The sequence below is a fragment of the Rana temporaria genome, chromosome 13, assembly GCF_905171775.1.
Source record: "Rana temporaria chromosome 13, aRanTem1.1, whole genome shotgun sequence".
Taxonomy (NCBI): Eukaryota; Metazoa; Chordata; class Amphibia; order Anura; family Ranidae; genus Rana; species Rana temporaria.
Genome location: NC_053501.1, coordinates 17,905,153 through 17,919,096, shown reverse-complemented (window position 1 = coordinate 17,919,096; position 13,944 = coordinate 17,905,153). Strand labels below are relative to the sequence as shown.

The 13,944-nt window shown below is 45.4% G+C and overlaps 2 protein-coding genes across 3 annotated transcripts in view; one reads left to right on the top strand and one right to left on the bottom strand.

Annotated features, from left to right (window-relative positions):
• The window catches only part of FANCM (FA complementation group M), a 153,340-nt gene that overhangs the window by 83,076 nt on the left and 56,320 nt on the right, over window positions 1-13,944 (bottom strand). The window lies entirely within an intron of this gene.
• Window positions 10,942-13,944, top strand: part of LOC120920341 (heme-binding protein 1-like) — a 32,980-nt gene continuing 29,977 nt past the window's right edge. Inside the window, exons 1-2 of one of the 2 annotated variants that reach the window (XM_040332371.1) lie at window positions 10,942-11,202; window positions 11,360-11,642. In XM_040332371.1, the coding sequence (XP_040188305.1) occupies window positions 11,411-11,642 (232 nt within the window). In that variant the 5' untranslated portion in view covers window positions 10,942-11,202; window positions 11,360-11,410. Of the gene's footprint in view, window positions 11,643-13,944 lie in introns of both variants that reach the window. The other variant, XM_040332370.1, reaches the window with a different exon arrangement.

Here is a 13,944-nt window from a genome sequence, read left to right as displayed (position 1 = left end):
TACCAGCAGCAGGTGGGTAATTCAATCTATCGGGGCCAGTAAACATAACCTAGTTACCTGGGTACATTTCCTAATCAGAAGCTGGGTTATAAAGTACACCGTGGCACAGCTAGGCCTCGAGTAACCGTGTAACACAGGATTCTCCGCAGGCAGGAGGAAACAATTTTTATAATGAGTATAAGGGGCATGAACTTTTCAAAAAGAGGTCAAGATTACAACAAACCCAAATTCTCCGGAGACGCACCCATTCCTTACCAGTGAGGCCTGCAAGAAGGAGTTACAAGGGGTGATCACAGCACATTTCTCAGGCTAGTAACTCCGTATTGAGCGGAGGATTTTATTTTTATTTTATTAGATTTTATATATACTGTTAAAATGTAAGTATACCCATTTACTCTTTATATAGTTCTGGTAGCAAAAAACTTTTATTTCCTTTGTTATAATACCGATCGTACATAGTTCCAATACACAGTACAAGATTTTAGATTCTGTAATACAAAAAAAAAAAAAAAATGAAGTCTTAATTATTATCAAGAGTACAGTTTTTAAATAGTTTTTAAACACTTCCGCCCCGGACAATTTGGCTGGCCAAAGACCAAAGCACTTTTTGCGATTCGGCACTGAGTCGCTTTAACTGACAATTGCGAGGCCGTGCGACGTGGCTTCCAAACAAAATTGACGTATTTTTTCCCCCCACAAATAGAGCTTTATTTTGGTGATATTTGATCACCTCTGCGGTTTTTATTTTTTGCGCTATTAACAAAAATAAAAATTAAGAAAAAGAGCGTCAATTTTGAAAAAAAAAAAAAAAGCAATATTTTTTACTTTTTGCTATAATAAATATCCCCCGAAAAATATATATAAAAAAAACGTATATAAACTAAGTTTAGGCCGATACATGTATAAAAAAAAAATAAAGGCCGATTGCATTCTTCTACATATTTTCGTTAAAAAAAAAAAAAAAATCCCAATAAGAGTTATCGATTGGTTTGAGCAAAAAGTTATAGCGTCTACAAAATAGGGGACAGTTTTATGGCATTTTTATGATTTTTTTTTTTACTAGTAATGGCGCCGATCATCGATTTTTATTGTGACTGCGACATTATGGCGGACACATCGGACACTTTTGACGCCATTTTGGGACCATTGTTATTGATACAGCGATCAGTGCTATAAAAATGCACGGATTACTGTAAAAATTACACTAGCAGTGAAGGGGTTAACCAGTAGTGGGGCGCCAAAGGGGTTGTGTCCTAGGGAGTGCTTTTAACTGTAGGGGTGATGGGCTGTGTGTGACACGACACTGATCACTGCTCCTGATCAGTGTCCTGTCACTAGGAAGAATGGGGAAATGCCTTGTTTACATCAGCATTTCCCGTTCTTCCTCTCCGTGATACGATCGTGGGTATCCCTGCGTCTTAGGCCTCGTACACACGATCAGTCCAAACCGATGAAAACGGACTGAAGTTCAGTTTCATCGGTCCAAACCGACCGTGTGTACACCCCATCGGACTGTAGTCCTTCAGTCCAGAAACAGAGAACTTGCTTTAAAATTGGACCGATGGACGCCTGACCGATGGGTCAAAACCGATGGTTAGTACGCAAAAGCATCGGTTCCAAACCCGGGCATGCTCAGAATCAAGTCGACGCATGCTTGGAAGCATTGAACTTCATTTTTTTTAGCACGTCGTTGTGTTTTACGTCACCGCGTTGGACTCAACCGTTTTTTGAACTGATGGTGTGTAGGCACATCAGACCATGAGTCTGCTTCATCGGTGAACCGATGAAACTGAACTTCAGTCCGTTTTTATCAGTTTGGACTGATCGTGTGTACAGGGCCTTAAAGGGCAACGTATATATACACACACACACACATGCATTAATCTGCCCAGCCCTGCCATTCTGCTGACGTATATCGGCGTGACACGGTCCTTAATTTTATCTTTAAAACTATACGCTTGATAATTAAGACTTTTTTTATTTATTAATTTCTTTATCTGAGGTCATCTTATATTAACCTGAAGTTGGTTTTATCCTTTCTTATACAATGTATGACGTAATCTTTTAAGTAGTTAGATCCATGCTAACAAATTTGACAAGATAAAGAAGATGAAGAAGAAAAAAAAAAAAAAAAAAAAAAAGTACACCCAAAACTATTTTCAGTTGTGGATAAAGTAGGGAAAGGTTAAAGTAATAAAAAACCCTCAGTGTTTTTAGCTTAACCACTTCAGCCCCGGAAGGATTTACCCTCTTAATGACCAGGCCATTTTTTGCGATACGGCACTGCTTCGCTTTAACGAACAATTTCCCAGTCGTGCAAGGCTGTACCCAAACAAAATTGACAACCTTTTTTCTCCACAAATAGAGCTTTCTTTTGGTTGTATTTGATTTGTTTTTATTTTTTGTAATTGGCAACATAAAAAAACAAAACAAAAAAAAAAAAAAAACACAACATTTTGTACTTTTTGCTATAATAAATAACTTCATCAGTTTAGGCCGATCTGTTTTCTTCTCATATTGTTGGTTAAAAAATAAATAAAATAAAATCGCAATAAGCGTATATTGATTGGTTTGCACAAAAGTTATTGCGTCTACAAAATAGGGGGATAGTTTTATGGCATTTTTATTATGGCGGACACACCAGACAATACTTTGCGGTGCGATTTGCATCAATACAAAAGGAATGAGTAATCACACTACAAGGAGTCGCATGCGATTTGAACAGGAATGCGGGGGAACCACGGGGCCCAATTCCTCCCAACGATGGGGCTCAATCACTCCCAACCACAGGGCCCAATCCCTCCCAACGACACCAACGATGGGGCCCAATTCCTCCCAACGACACCAACGATGGGGCCCAATTCCTCCCAACGACACCAACGATGGGGCCCAATTCCTCCCAACGACACCAACGAAGGGGCCCAATCCCTCCCAACCATGGGGCCCAATCCCTCCCAACGACACCAACGGTGGGGCCCAATTCCTCCCAACGACACCAACGGTGGGGCCCAATTCCTCCCAACGACACCAACGGTGGGGCCCAATTCCTCCCAACGACACCAACGGTGGGGCCCAATTCCTCCCAACGGTGGGGCCCAATTCCTCCCAACGACACCAACGGTGGGGCCCAATTCCTCCCAACGACACCAACGGTGGGGCCCAATTCCTCCCAACGGTGGGGCCCAATTCCTCCCAACGACACCAACGGTGGGGCCCAATTCCTCCCAACGACACCAACGGTGGGGCCCAATTCCTCCCAATGACACCAAAGGTGTGGACCAATTCCTCCCAACGACACCAACTGTGGGGCCCAATTCCTCCCATCGACATCAACTGTGGGGCCCAATTCCTCCCAACGACACCAACGATGGAGCCCAATTCCTCCAAACGACACCAACGGTGGGGCCCAATTCCTCCCGACTACACCAACAATGGGGCCCAATGTCACCAATAATGGAGCACAATTCCTCCCAATGACATCAAGGGTGGGCCCAATTCCTCCCAATGACACAAATGATGGGGCCCAATTCCTCCCAATGACACCAATTCCTCCCAATGACACCAATGATGGGGCCCAATTCCTCCCAATGACACCAATGATGGGGCCCAATTCCTCCCAATGACACCAGCAATGGAGCACAATTCCTCCCAATGATGAGGCTCAATTCCTCCTGACTACACCAACAATGGGGCCCAATGACACCAATAATGGAGCACAATTCCTCCCAATGACACCAATAATGGAGCAAAATTCCTCCCAATGACACCAAGGATAGGGGACAATTCCTTCCAAGGACACCAACAATGGGGCCCAATGACACCAAGGATGGGGAACAATTCCTCCCACTGACACCAATGATGGGGGATTGTAAACTTCCACCAACGATGGGACATTTTGTTCTCCCGATGGCCACAGTTGTAAAGACAGTAGGCCGGCCCTTTGATTATAACATTTGGAGACCCCTGGACTAATTCCAAATGTACGATATGAAAATTGCTGAGCCTGGTGGATTGCAGGTCTGAAGAAGCTCAGATCTCATCAAGGCACCAATTATGTGGAATCTGCAAGTTCTTGCTTTGTAAGGGGAACACTTCAACTTCTGCAGACCTGAACCCTTCATACCTGAACCTAAAGATTGTCTTTTCACCCCAAAATAAACCTGCAGACAGTACTAGGCTTTCAGCCCATGTACAGGTGGGACCATTAGATCTTTTACCACTAGGAGGTGCTGTGCTTCAACTCATTACTCAGTTGCATCCCCTGTACCGGACTAATACAGGGGATGCAATACGTAAAAAAATAAAAATGACTCCTAGAGGTTTCCCCACAAATCTATTATCAATACTTTCGCCCAGCAGTGCTGCTTTTAGGGGTATCTGTACCATAAAGTGAGACAGATTAATATTCTATAAAAAACTTATTTTATAGGTTTTTAAAGCCGATCTCCAAAAGATGCACTTTCACCAAGATGTAGTCAGGAGGACCGTCCCCAACCTGAAACTCCAGGAAGATGAAGACTGTATTCCCCAACACATCATTTTATTTTAATAGAAGTAGTGTCAAGTACCTGACATTGGCCTCTTGCCATCTCCTGTACAGCAGAGCTCAGACTAGAAGAGAGCAGCACAAGGGACCAGTAAGTTTCGCTGCCATTCTGATGTGGTAACAAGGGTCATGCTGATAGGAGGAGAGAGGAGAGTGACCAGGAAAAGGAGCTCAGTCATCTCCTTCATGGTTTAATCAAGGGCAGGAGGGCAGGCAAGACCTGCACTTGTTACTCAACTGCATTGTTGTGCTGTGTGGAATAGCTGTGTGCTCATCATGGGACTAGATCCATGGAAATACGAGCCCTTTGGCAGGCAACACAGCCCGGCGGAGGAAGAAGGCTCTGGAAGTGGGGAAGGGGTACCCGCTCGCCCTCCCCCCGAAAGGTGCCAAATGTGGCACCAAAGTGGGGGGCGGGGGGATCAGTGAAAGTTCCACTTTAAATGAAACTCCACTTTAAGGTTAGGTTAGGGTTGGTGTTATTTATTTTTGTTAGGGTGGCAATATTACTACTAAAAATAATAATAATAATAATAATATGAATAAAAATATACAAATAAAAATAATCATAAATACATGCAATAAATAAATACCAAGTAAAAATATCTCACGGCCGCGCAATTGTCAGTTAAAGTGACACAGTGCCGAATCGCAAAAAATAGCCTGGTCATTAAGGGGGTAAATCCTTCCGGGGCTAAAATGGTCAAAGAATATGTAAACCCAACACTTCATATTCCTTTTATGAGAAAGTCATCTGTTCTTGTATTGCTTCCTTTGTGTGAAAAGCCTGGTGTTCCTGCCAGTCGCTCTGCTTTCCTGTTGAAACTGACCACGCTAGGCATGAGAGCAAAGCGTGGGGAGCCGTCTAGCTGTGGCTAGAACTCAGTCTGCTCTCCTCCAATGCCAAGACTTATCCTGGCATGTGATTGGATCTTTCAGGAAAATTGTATTGAATTGTCAAATTATTGCCCAATTATGACATCACAATCAACCAATTTCTGGTAGTAAGCTGCTTCCAGTTTGCAGCGATTACTTAGGATCGCATGTTCAATTCCAGATAAATAGAAAGTGGTTACAACTGACCAAAAATCAGCATTCTTTTTCTTTGCTAGCAATACGAACACACAACTGGTTGCTAAGGCTGGCAAGCTTTCCTGGCTACAGTTTCTAGGGTCAGATCGGCGTATGAATCCCGTGTATAACGTGTTATTAGATCTTTTCACCTACCATAGAGAGTTTGCCGACAGAGCAAGTCACTTCCTACGTCTCTTTATATATCAACAATGCAAATATGATTAACTCTTCTGACTTTCCTAATCGAGATCGGTAGCTTCTGCCATCTATGAATCAAATATAATACATAATCATTCTTATTCTCCTCCCCCTTATTCAGCCTATCAATGACTAGTATCTGGAGGATTCTCCGTGTCCTATTAAGCGGTGATAGGTAGTAATAAAGAGAATTGCCACTTAGGGAGGAGTTAATGGGGCCCCAATTGTACTGCAGAACTTAAAGCGGAGTTCCACCCTCAAAATTGACCTCCGCTTAACTCACTCCTCGCCCCCTTACATGCCACATTTGGCATGTAATTTTTTTTTGGGGGGGGGGGGGGGGGGGAGTGGGGGCTTCAGGAGAAGGGGACTTCCTGTCCCACTTCCTCCTTCCGCCGAGGGGCTGCAAAGGCGATACGTCATATCGCCTTTTGGCCGCCCCTCCCTGTAGGCGATCGCCTAGGACACATGACAGGTCCTAGGCGATCGCCTGTCCAATCAAACAGCGCAGCGCCGGGCCGCGCGCGCATGCGCAGTGCAGCTCGCGCATGCGCAGTGGGTGCCCGGCCGTGAAGCCGAAAGCTGTCACGGCCGGGTGCCCACAGTGACAATGAAGACGCCGGCCGGAGAGGGGGGGTGAGGAGCGGAGCCCCGGCCGGCGCGTCGCTGGAACGTGGAGCAGGTAAGTGTCAGTTTATTAAAAGCCAGCAGCTACACTTTTTGTAGCTGCTGACTTTTAATAAACTTAAAAAATGGGTGGAAAACCCCTTTAACCACTTGCCGACCACCAATCGTATTTACTGTGGGTGATTCTCTACAACAGGCATCACTAAATGGCGGATCCGGACAGGGTTAGTGTCCCATCCGTTTAGGAGCGGGGGGGGGGGGGTCAAGAGTTGCAGGAGTTATAGGGGTTGTAAAGCTTTGTGTTTTTTCACCTTAAAAAGGGGTTGTAAAGGTTATTTTTTTTATTTTCTAAATAGGTTCCTTTAACCACTTAAGGACCGCCTCCTGCACATTTACGTCGGCAGAATGGTGCCCGCGACCCGGTCCGCAGCTCCGTGACCGCAGGACCCGTGGACCCGATCACCGCTGGAGTCCCGCGATCGGTCCCCGGAGCTGAAGAATGGGGAGAGCTGTATGAAAACACAGCTTCCCCGTTCTTCACTGTGGCGGCGGCATCGATCGTGTCATCCCTTTTATAGGGATTCACAATCGATGACGTCACACCTACAGCCCGCGACCCGGTCCGAAGCTCCGTGACCGCGGGACCGATCACCGCTGGAGTCCCGCGATCGGCCCCGGAGCTGAAGAACGGGGAGAGCTGTATGAAAACACAGCTTCCCCGTTCTTCACTGTGGCAGCGGCACATAGGGATTCACAATCGATGACGTCACACCTACAGCCACACCCCCCTACAGTTGTAAACACATATGAGGTCACACATAACCCCATCAGCGCCCCCTTGTGGTTAACTCCCAAACTGCAACTGTCATTTTCACAGTAAACAATGCATTTTTTGCTGTGAAAATGACAATGGTCCCAAAAATGTGTCAAAATTGTCCGAAGTGTCCGCCATAATGTCGCAGTCACGAAAAAGAAGAAAAAAATCGCTGATAGCCGCCATTAGTAGTAAAAAAATATTTTTTTATAAAAATGCAATAAAACTATGCCCTATTTTGTAAACGCTATACATTTTTCGCAAACCAACCGATAAACACTTATTGCAATTTTTTTCCAAAAATATGTAGAAGAATACGTATCGGCCTAAACTGAGGGAAAAAAAAAAGTTTTATTTTATATATTTTTTGGGGATATTTATTATAGCAAAAAGTTAAAAATATTGCATTTTTTTTCAAAATTGTCGCTCTATTTTTGTTTATAGCGCAAAAAATAAAAAACCACAGAGGTGATCAAATACCACCAAAAGAAAACTCTATTTGTGGGAAAAAAAGGACGCCAATTTTGTTTGGGAGCCACGCGGCACGACCGCGCAATTGTCTGTTAAAGAGGCGCAGTGCCGAATCGCAAAACCTGGCCAGGTCCTTTAGCTGCATTTTGGTCCGGGTCTTAATTGGTTAAGCTAGTGCATTGTTGGTTCACTTACCTTTTCCTTCGATTTCCCTTCTAAATGTTTTTTTTTTCTTTGTCTGAATGTCTCACTTGCTGTTTCTCCTCAGTAAGCTTGCCCCCATCATCCGAGACGTTCTGGCTGGGGGTTAGTCAGTCAGAACAGCTTACTGAGGAGGAACAGGAAGCGAGAAATTCAGACAAAGAAAGAAACATTTAGAAGGGAAATGGAAGGAAAAAGGGAAATGGAAGGAAAAAGGTAAGTGAACAAACAATGCACTAGCTTATAAGGAACCTATTTAGAAAATAAAAAAACAAACCTTTACAACCCCTTTAATGCATTCTATGCGGTCTTCTCCCAGCAGGGGGCAGCGGCAGCCATCCCCACCATGAGAAGACAGTGATGATCGATAGCGGCTACTTGCGAGAATAGCAAGCGAATCTGGCAGGCTGGTTGTACCCAAGTTGATCGATCAACTTGGCACATTGTTTGCCCATTAACAGTCCGGATCTCAGCTGGTTCCTGCTGGAGTCCTAAGATTCTCCAAGCCAATTGCATCTCAGGACCCGCTCCCTGATTGGTCGAAAGAAGAAGCAGGAAGACACTAGCGAACATTAATTCGCTAATATCCCACAACAGGGTGGGCTCACTCTTTTTTGAAGCGAATTAGAGCCTCTGGCTTTAAGCATACTCTTATGCCGCGTACACACGATCATTTTTCGGCATGAAAAAAAAACAAAGTTTTTCCAACTTCATCATTAAAACGATGTTGCCCACACACCATCGTTTAAAAAAAATGATCTAGCAAAGCGCGGTGACGTACGACACGTACGACGGCACTCTAAAGGGCTGCTTTAGCTGATTCCGTGTTAGTAAAAGATGATACGCGCTTTTCTGTCTGTTACAGCGTGATGAATGTGCTTACTCCATTACGAACGGAAGTTTTACCAGAACGAGCGCTCCCATCCCATAACTTGCTTCTGAGCATGCGCAGGTTTTTAACGTCGTTTTAGCCCACACACGATCATTTTTTACAACCCGAAAAACGACATTGTTTAAAACGACGTTAAAAAAATGCAGCATGCTCGATTTTTTTTACGTTTTTCAGAACCTGAAAAATGATGTGAAGCCCACACACCATCATTTTAAATAATTTTTTTTTACATTTGCCGAAAAATTAACGTGTGTACGCGGCATTTAAAGACAAAACAAAAAAAACGTTGAAATCCATGCGTCCAACGCCCCTGCGCCCCTAATGAACGGACTGCCACTGCTTGTCAGTTCCAGCAATTGTCTTTCAAGTATTGGCAGCACAGTGACAATGTGGTTAGCACTTCCATCTAGAAGCATCCTGGCAGCAAGCAAGGTCCATTAAAGACAGATGAGCGCGTTTGGGGTGGAGGAATTAGAGCGAGACTGCGATCCAGGCCTTCTCATCCAACATCAGTGCCTGACCTTACAAATGCGCTTCTGGAAGAATGGTCAAACATTCCCATAGACACACTCCAAAACCTTGTGGACGGCCTTCCCAAGAGTTGAAGCCGTTATAGCGGCAAAGGGTGGGGCCAACTCAATATATAAAAGGAGAGATGAGCGATTGACCGCTTAGGCTCTAAAGAAAAGGGTACGCCCTTTAAACGCGTCAGCCGTTCGGGGTACCATCCGATCCCCTCGTCATCAGGTCCTGTCTGCAGGTGCCAAGGGATGCAGTTCAACGAATTGAAAAACGTTTTCCTATGCTCGTTTGCGACGGAATTCCACTCAAGCTTGGCTTGCATACACACTGTCACACAAAAGTTCACTGAACTTTCGACTAGGGTTGTCCCGATACCACTTTATTAGGATCGAGTACGAGTACCGATACTTTTTTTTAAATGTGTCCCCAAATGCAGCCATGTCCCCCACATATGCAGCCATGTCCCCCCACATATGCAGCCATGTCCGACCCTATATGCAGCCATGTCCCCCATAAATCCAGCCATGTCCCCCATAAATCCAGCCATGTCCCCCCTATATGCAGCCATGTCCCCCCTATATCCAGCCATGTCCCCCCTATATCCAGCCATGTCCCCCCTATATCCAGCCATGTCCCCCCCATACCTTAATGCCGCCGCTGCCGCATGGGTTAAACAGCGTGCAGGGAACATCACAGCTTTCATTTGAATAGCTGTAGTATTCCCGCTGCGCCGCGTATAGACACCCGCGGCGCAGCGGGAATACTACAGCTATTCAAATGAAAGCTGTGATATTCCCCGCACGCTGTTTAACCCATGCGGCGGCGACGTTGTTGTGGTATGCGACGGGGTCGGCGGCGGGGGGGGGTGGATCAAGTATTCTATTTAGGTATCGGGGGTATTTGCGGGAGTACAAGTACTCCCGCAAATACTCGGTATCTGTCCCGATACCGATACTGGTATCGGTACAACCCTACTTTCGACCATCAAGGACGCGGTGACGTACAACACTACGACGAGCAGAGAAAATGAAGTTCGATGCTTCCGAGCACGCGTCTAATTGTTTCCGAGCATGCATTGGAATTTTGCGCTTCTGAATTGCTACAGATGATCGGAATTTCCTATTGGAATTTTTTCCGTCTGAAAATTTGAGAACCAGCTCTCAAATTTTTGTTGGCGGTAATGCCGACAGGAAAAGTCCAATGGAGACGACACACGGTCGGAATTTACGACAAAAAAAGCTCACATCGGACTTTTGGTCGGAAATTCCGACCGCGTGTATAAGTGCAAAATGTGGTGCTCTGCCCCGCCTGGGTATAGGATTACTCGGCACGACGTTGAGGGAAGACAGACTACCTTCATGTAACCGAAGAGGCAGAATGAAGTTAGGGAAAGGCTGGGCCAGAATCTCAGGTGGCTTCAAAACAAGAAATTCCCCTTTGCATGTTGACAATTTTCAAGTCGTGGATTCAAAGAGCGCTCATTAGTTGCGACACACAAACAAGCACACTGCATTGACACAAACACACATCAGTGTCTACAGAGATCTGGCAAGGGAAGAGTTAAACGGCAGTTGACAGCGTTCTCCTCCCCCCACCTGACTGAGAGCATGTGTGTCTGTATGTATGTGCCTCTCCCCTCCCTTAAGGGCTTCCTACCCGCCTCCTCTAAGCTCGGCTTTTAAAAGGCAGCTACAAGTAGAGACACGGCAACAGACAAGGCTGCTAAAGTCCGCTTTACTTCCAGTGACCAGAGGAAGAGTGCGGATGTGGTGCTCCAGAATATAGAGCAACGTCAGGACACTTTCCGATTCACCAAAACTTCAGTAGGGTCACCTACTGGGCAATACTGCATTCTGGGTAAGCACAGTCATTTCAGGCACAGGCAAAAAAAAGTTTGCAGCACTGGATCATTTTGATGGTTTGGATAGCTTTTAGCTGTAAACTTTAGTAGCATCTAGACAGAGCTCAAAAAGTTGAGCACAGTTCTAAGCTAAAGTCAAGTTTGGGGTTCTAGGTCAAGAACTGGATTCCCAGCCAAGCTAGACCTTCGTACTTGTGGACCACCATGCAACGTGAAGGATGCAGGATGAGTGGAGGGGTCCACGAGCCGGCCACAGCAGGGATGATCACTTTAGATGACCTGGACAACATGACCGATGATTTGGGCTCAGATTCGGCTTATAACAGTAACGGGAGTGTAGAGGAAGAAGCGGAGCCCATGGAAGATGGAGAACAGGACCGTCTACTGAATTACTGGCAAACCGTAGCTAGAGGACATCAGGTGGAGGTGCCAAATGGTAAGAACCAGTGTGTCGTGTTTATAGGGACTGCTTTGGTGTTTTAGCATAGCCATACATGTATGCACTGTTGCGGATACAATATACTGTGACCACACCAAAAAGGCCATTACAAATACCGGTATTGTACTCATGCAAATGCTTTGATACTAAAACCGATACCTTCAAGTCCACATATACCGGCACTGTACTTGTGCAAATGCTTTGAAACTAAAACCGATACCTTCAAGTCCACATATACCGGCACTGTACTTGTGCAAATGCTTTGATACTATAACCCAGTGTTTCTCAATTCCAGTCCTCAGGCCCCCCCAACAGGTCAGGTTTTCAGGATTTCCATTATTTTGCACAGGTGATTTGATCAGTTTCACTGCCTTAGTAATCACCACAGCCTTTTCATCTGAGGGAAATCCTGAAAACCTGACCTGTTGGGGGGGCCTGAGGACTGGAATTGAGAAACACTGCTATAACCGATACCTTCAAGTCGACATATACCGACACTGTACTTGTGCAAATGCTTTGATACTAAAACCGATCCCTTCAAGTCCACATATACCGGCACTGTACTTGTGCAAATGCTCCGATACTAAAACCGATCCTTTCAAGTCCACATATACCGGTGACTTGTCCTTAAGGTTCCCCTAACGAGAAAGATCCTTCAAGGACTGCGCAGGCGCAAACTTGCCGACGGAAATCTCCGAACCTCGCCGGGCATCCAGGCTCATTCTTTAACATCCCCGTGGATTGGAGGATGTTATAAAAAGAGCTAGGAGGCCGAGCGAGCGGAGCAAGCCGTCCGAGCGAAGCGAGGACGTGAGGCCGACTGGCCACTTTCCTCAAAATCCACGTCGCCCTGGATGCCGGCCGAGGTTAGGAGATTTCCGTCGGCAAGGTTGCGCCTGCGCAGTCCTAAAGGAACTTTCTCGTTAGCCGGAACCATAAATCGGCAGATCAGATTGCGCCTGCGCAGGAACTTTCACGATAGCCGGAACCATATCGGCAGATCACCGGCACTGTACTTGTGCAAATGCTTTGATACTAAAACCGATACCTTCATATACACATATACCGGTACCAGTATTTTACTCATGCAAATGCTCCAATACTAAAACCGATACCTTCAAGTCCACATAAACTGACACTGTACTTGTGCAAATGCTCCAATACTAAAACCGATACCTTCATATACACATATACCAGTACCAGTATGTTACTCATGCAAATGCTCCGATGCTAAAACTGATACCTACATGTCCACATATACCGGCACTGTACTTGTGAAAATTCTCCGATATTAAAATGAATACTTTCAAGTCCATATCTATGTGTGACGGGAGTCACTTTGGGCAGGGGGGCTTGTGGAACCCAGCTTACCTTGTCCAGCTCCCCCAGCCCCTCCTATGCGGAAGTGACCCTGTGTCTATTAGGGGCACAGAGAGACCAAGAGCCCCAAGTCCGAACTTGTGTCAATGCTTTGATACTAAAACGGATACTTTCAAGTCCATATCTATGCAAATTAAATTTGTCTTGAACCGTATCTGATTCGCATAACATGTGAAGCTGTAGCCTTTTCAATGGAGCTGGTTCACCCATGTGCGGGCCGGCCACAGCGCATTTAAAAAAAAGTCTGGTATGATTTTGATACTAAAATTAATACTTTCAAGTCCATATCTATGTGTGACGGGAGTCACTTTGGGCAGAGGGCTTGTGGAACCCAGCTTACCTTGTGCAGCTCCCCAGGCCCCCTGTGTCTATTAGGGGCACAGAGTGACCAAGAACCCCAGTCCGAACTTGTGTCAATGCTTTGATACTAAAACGGATACTTTCAAGTCCATATCTAGGCAAATTAAATTGGTCTTGAACCGCATCTGATTCGCATAACATGTGAAGCTGTAGCCTTTTCAATGGAGCTGGTTCACCCATGTGCGGGCCAGCCACAGCGCATTTAAAAAAAAAAAGTTTGGTATGATTTTGAGTATGGTTCAGGTGTGATTTTCTATTGTCATTGAACTTCACAATTCGCACCTGAACCGTTGAACAAAGTTGCACCAAAGAGGGAGGGGGGGGGGGTGAAATCCCGCTGTCAAAACTAAACCACACATATGTGAAGCCTGAAAATGACACTAAAAATAGGTAGCGGCAATTGGTATCTGCTAGTACTTGAGAAAAAGTATCAGTACTTGTACTTGGTACCAACTGGCATTAGTGCATCCCTTACAACCATTTCTTGGTTCTTTATGCAAACTCTTTGTCATGTATACATTTCCATGTGGCCTCAAAACGGGATTACGCCAAACAGATC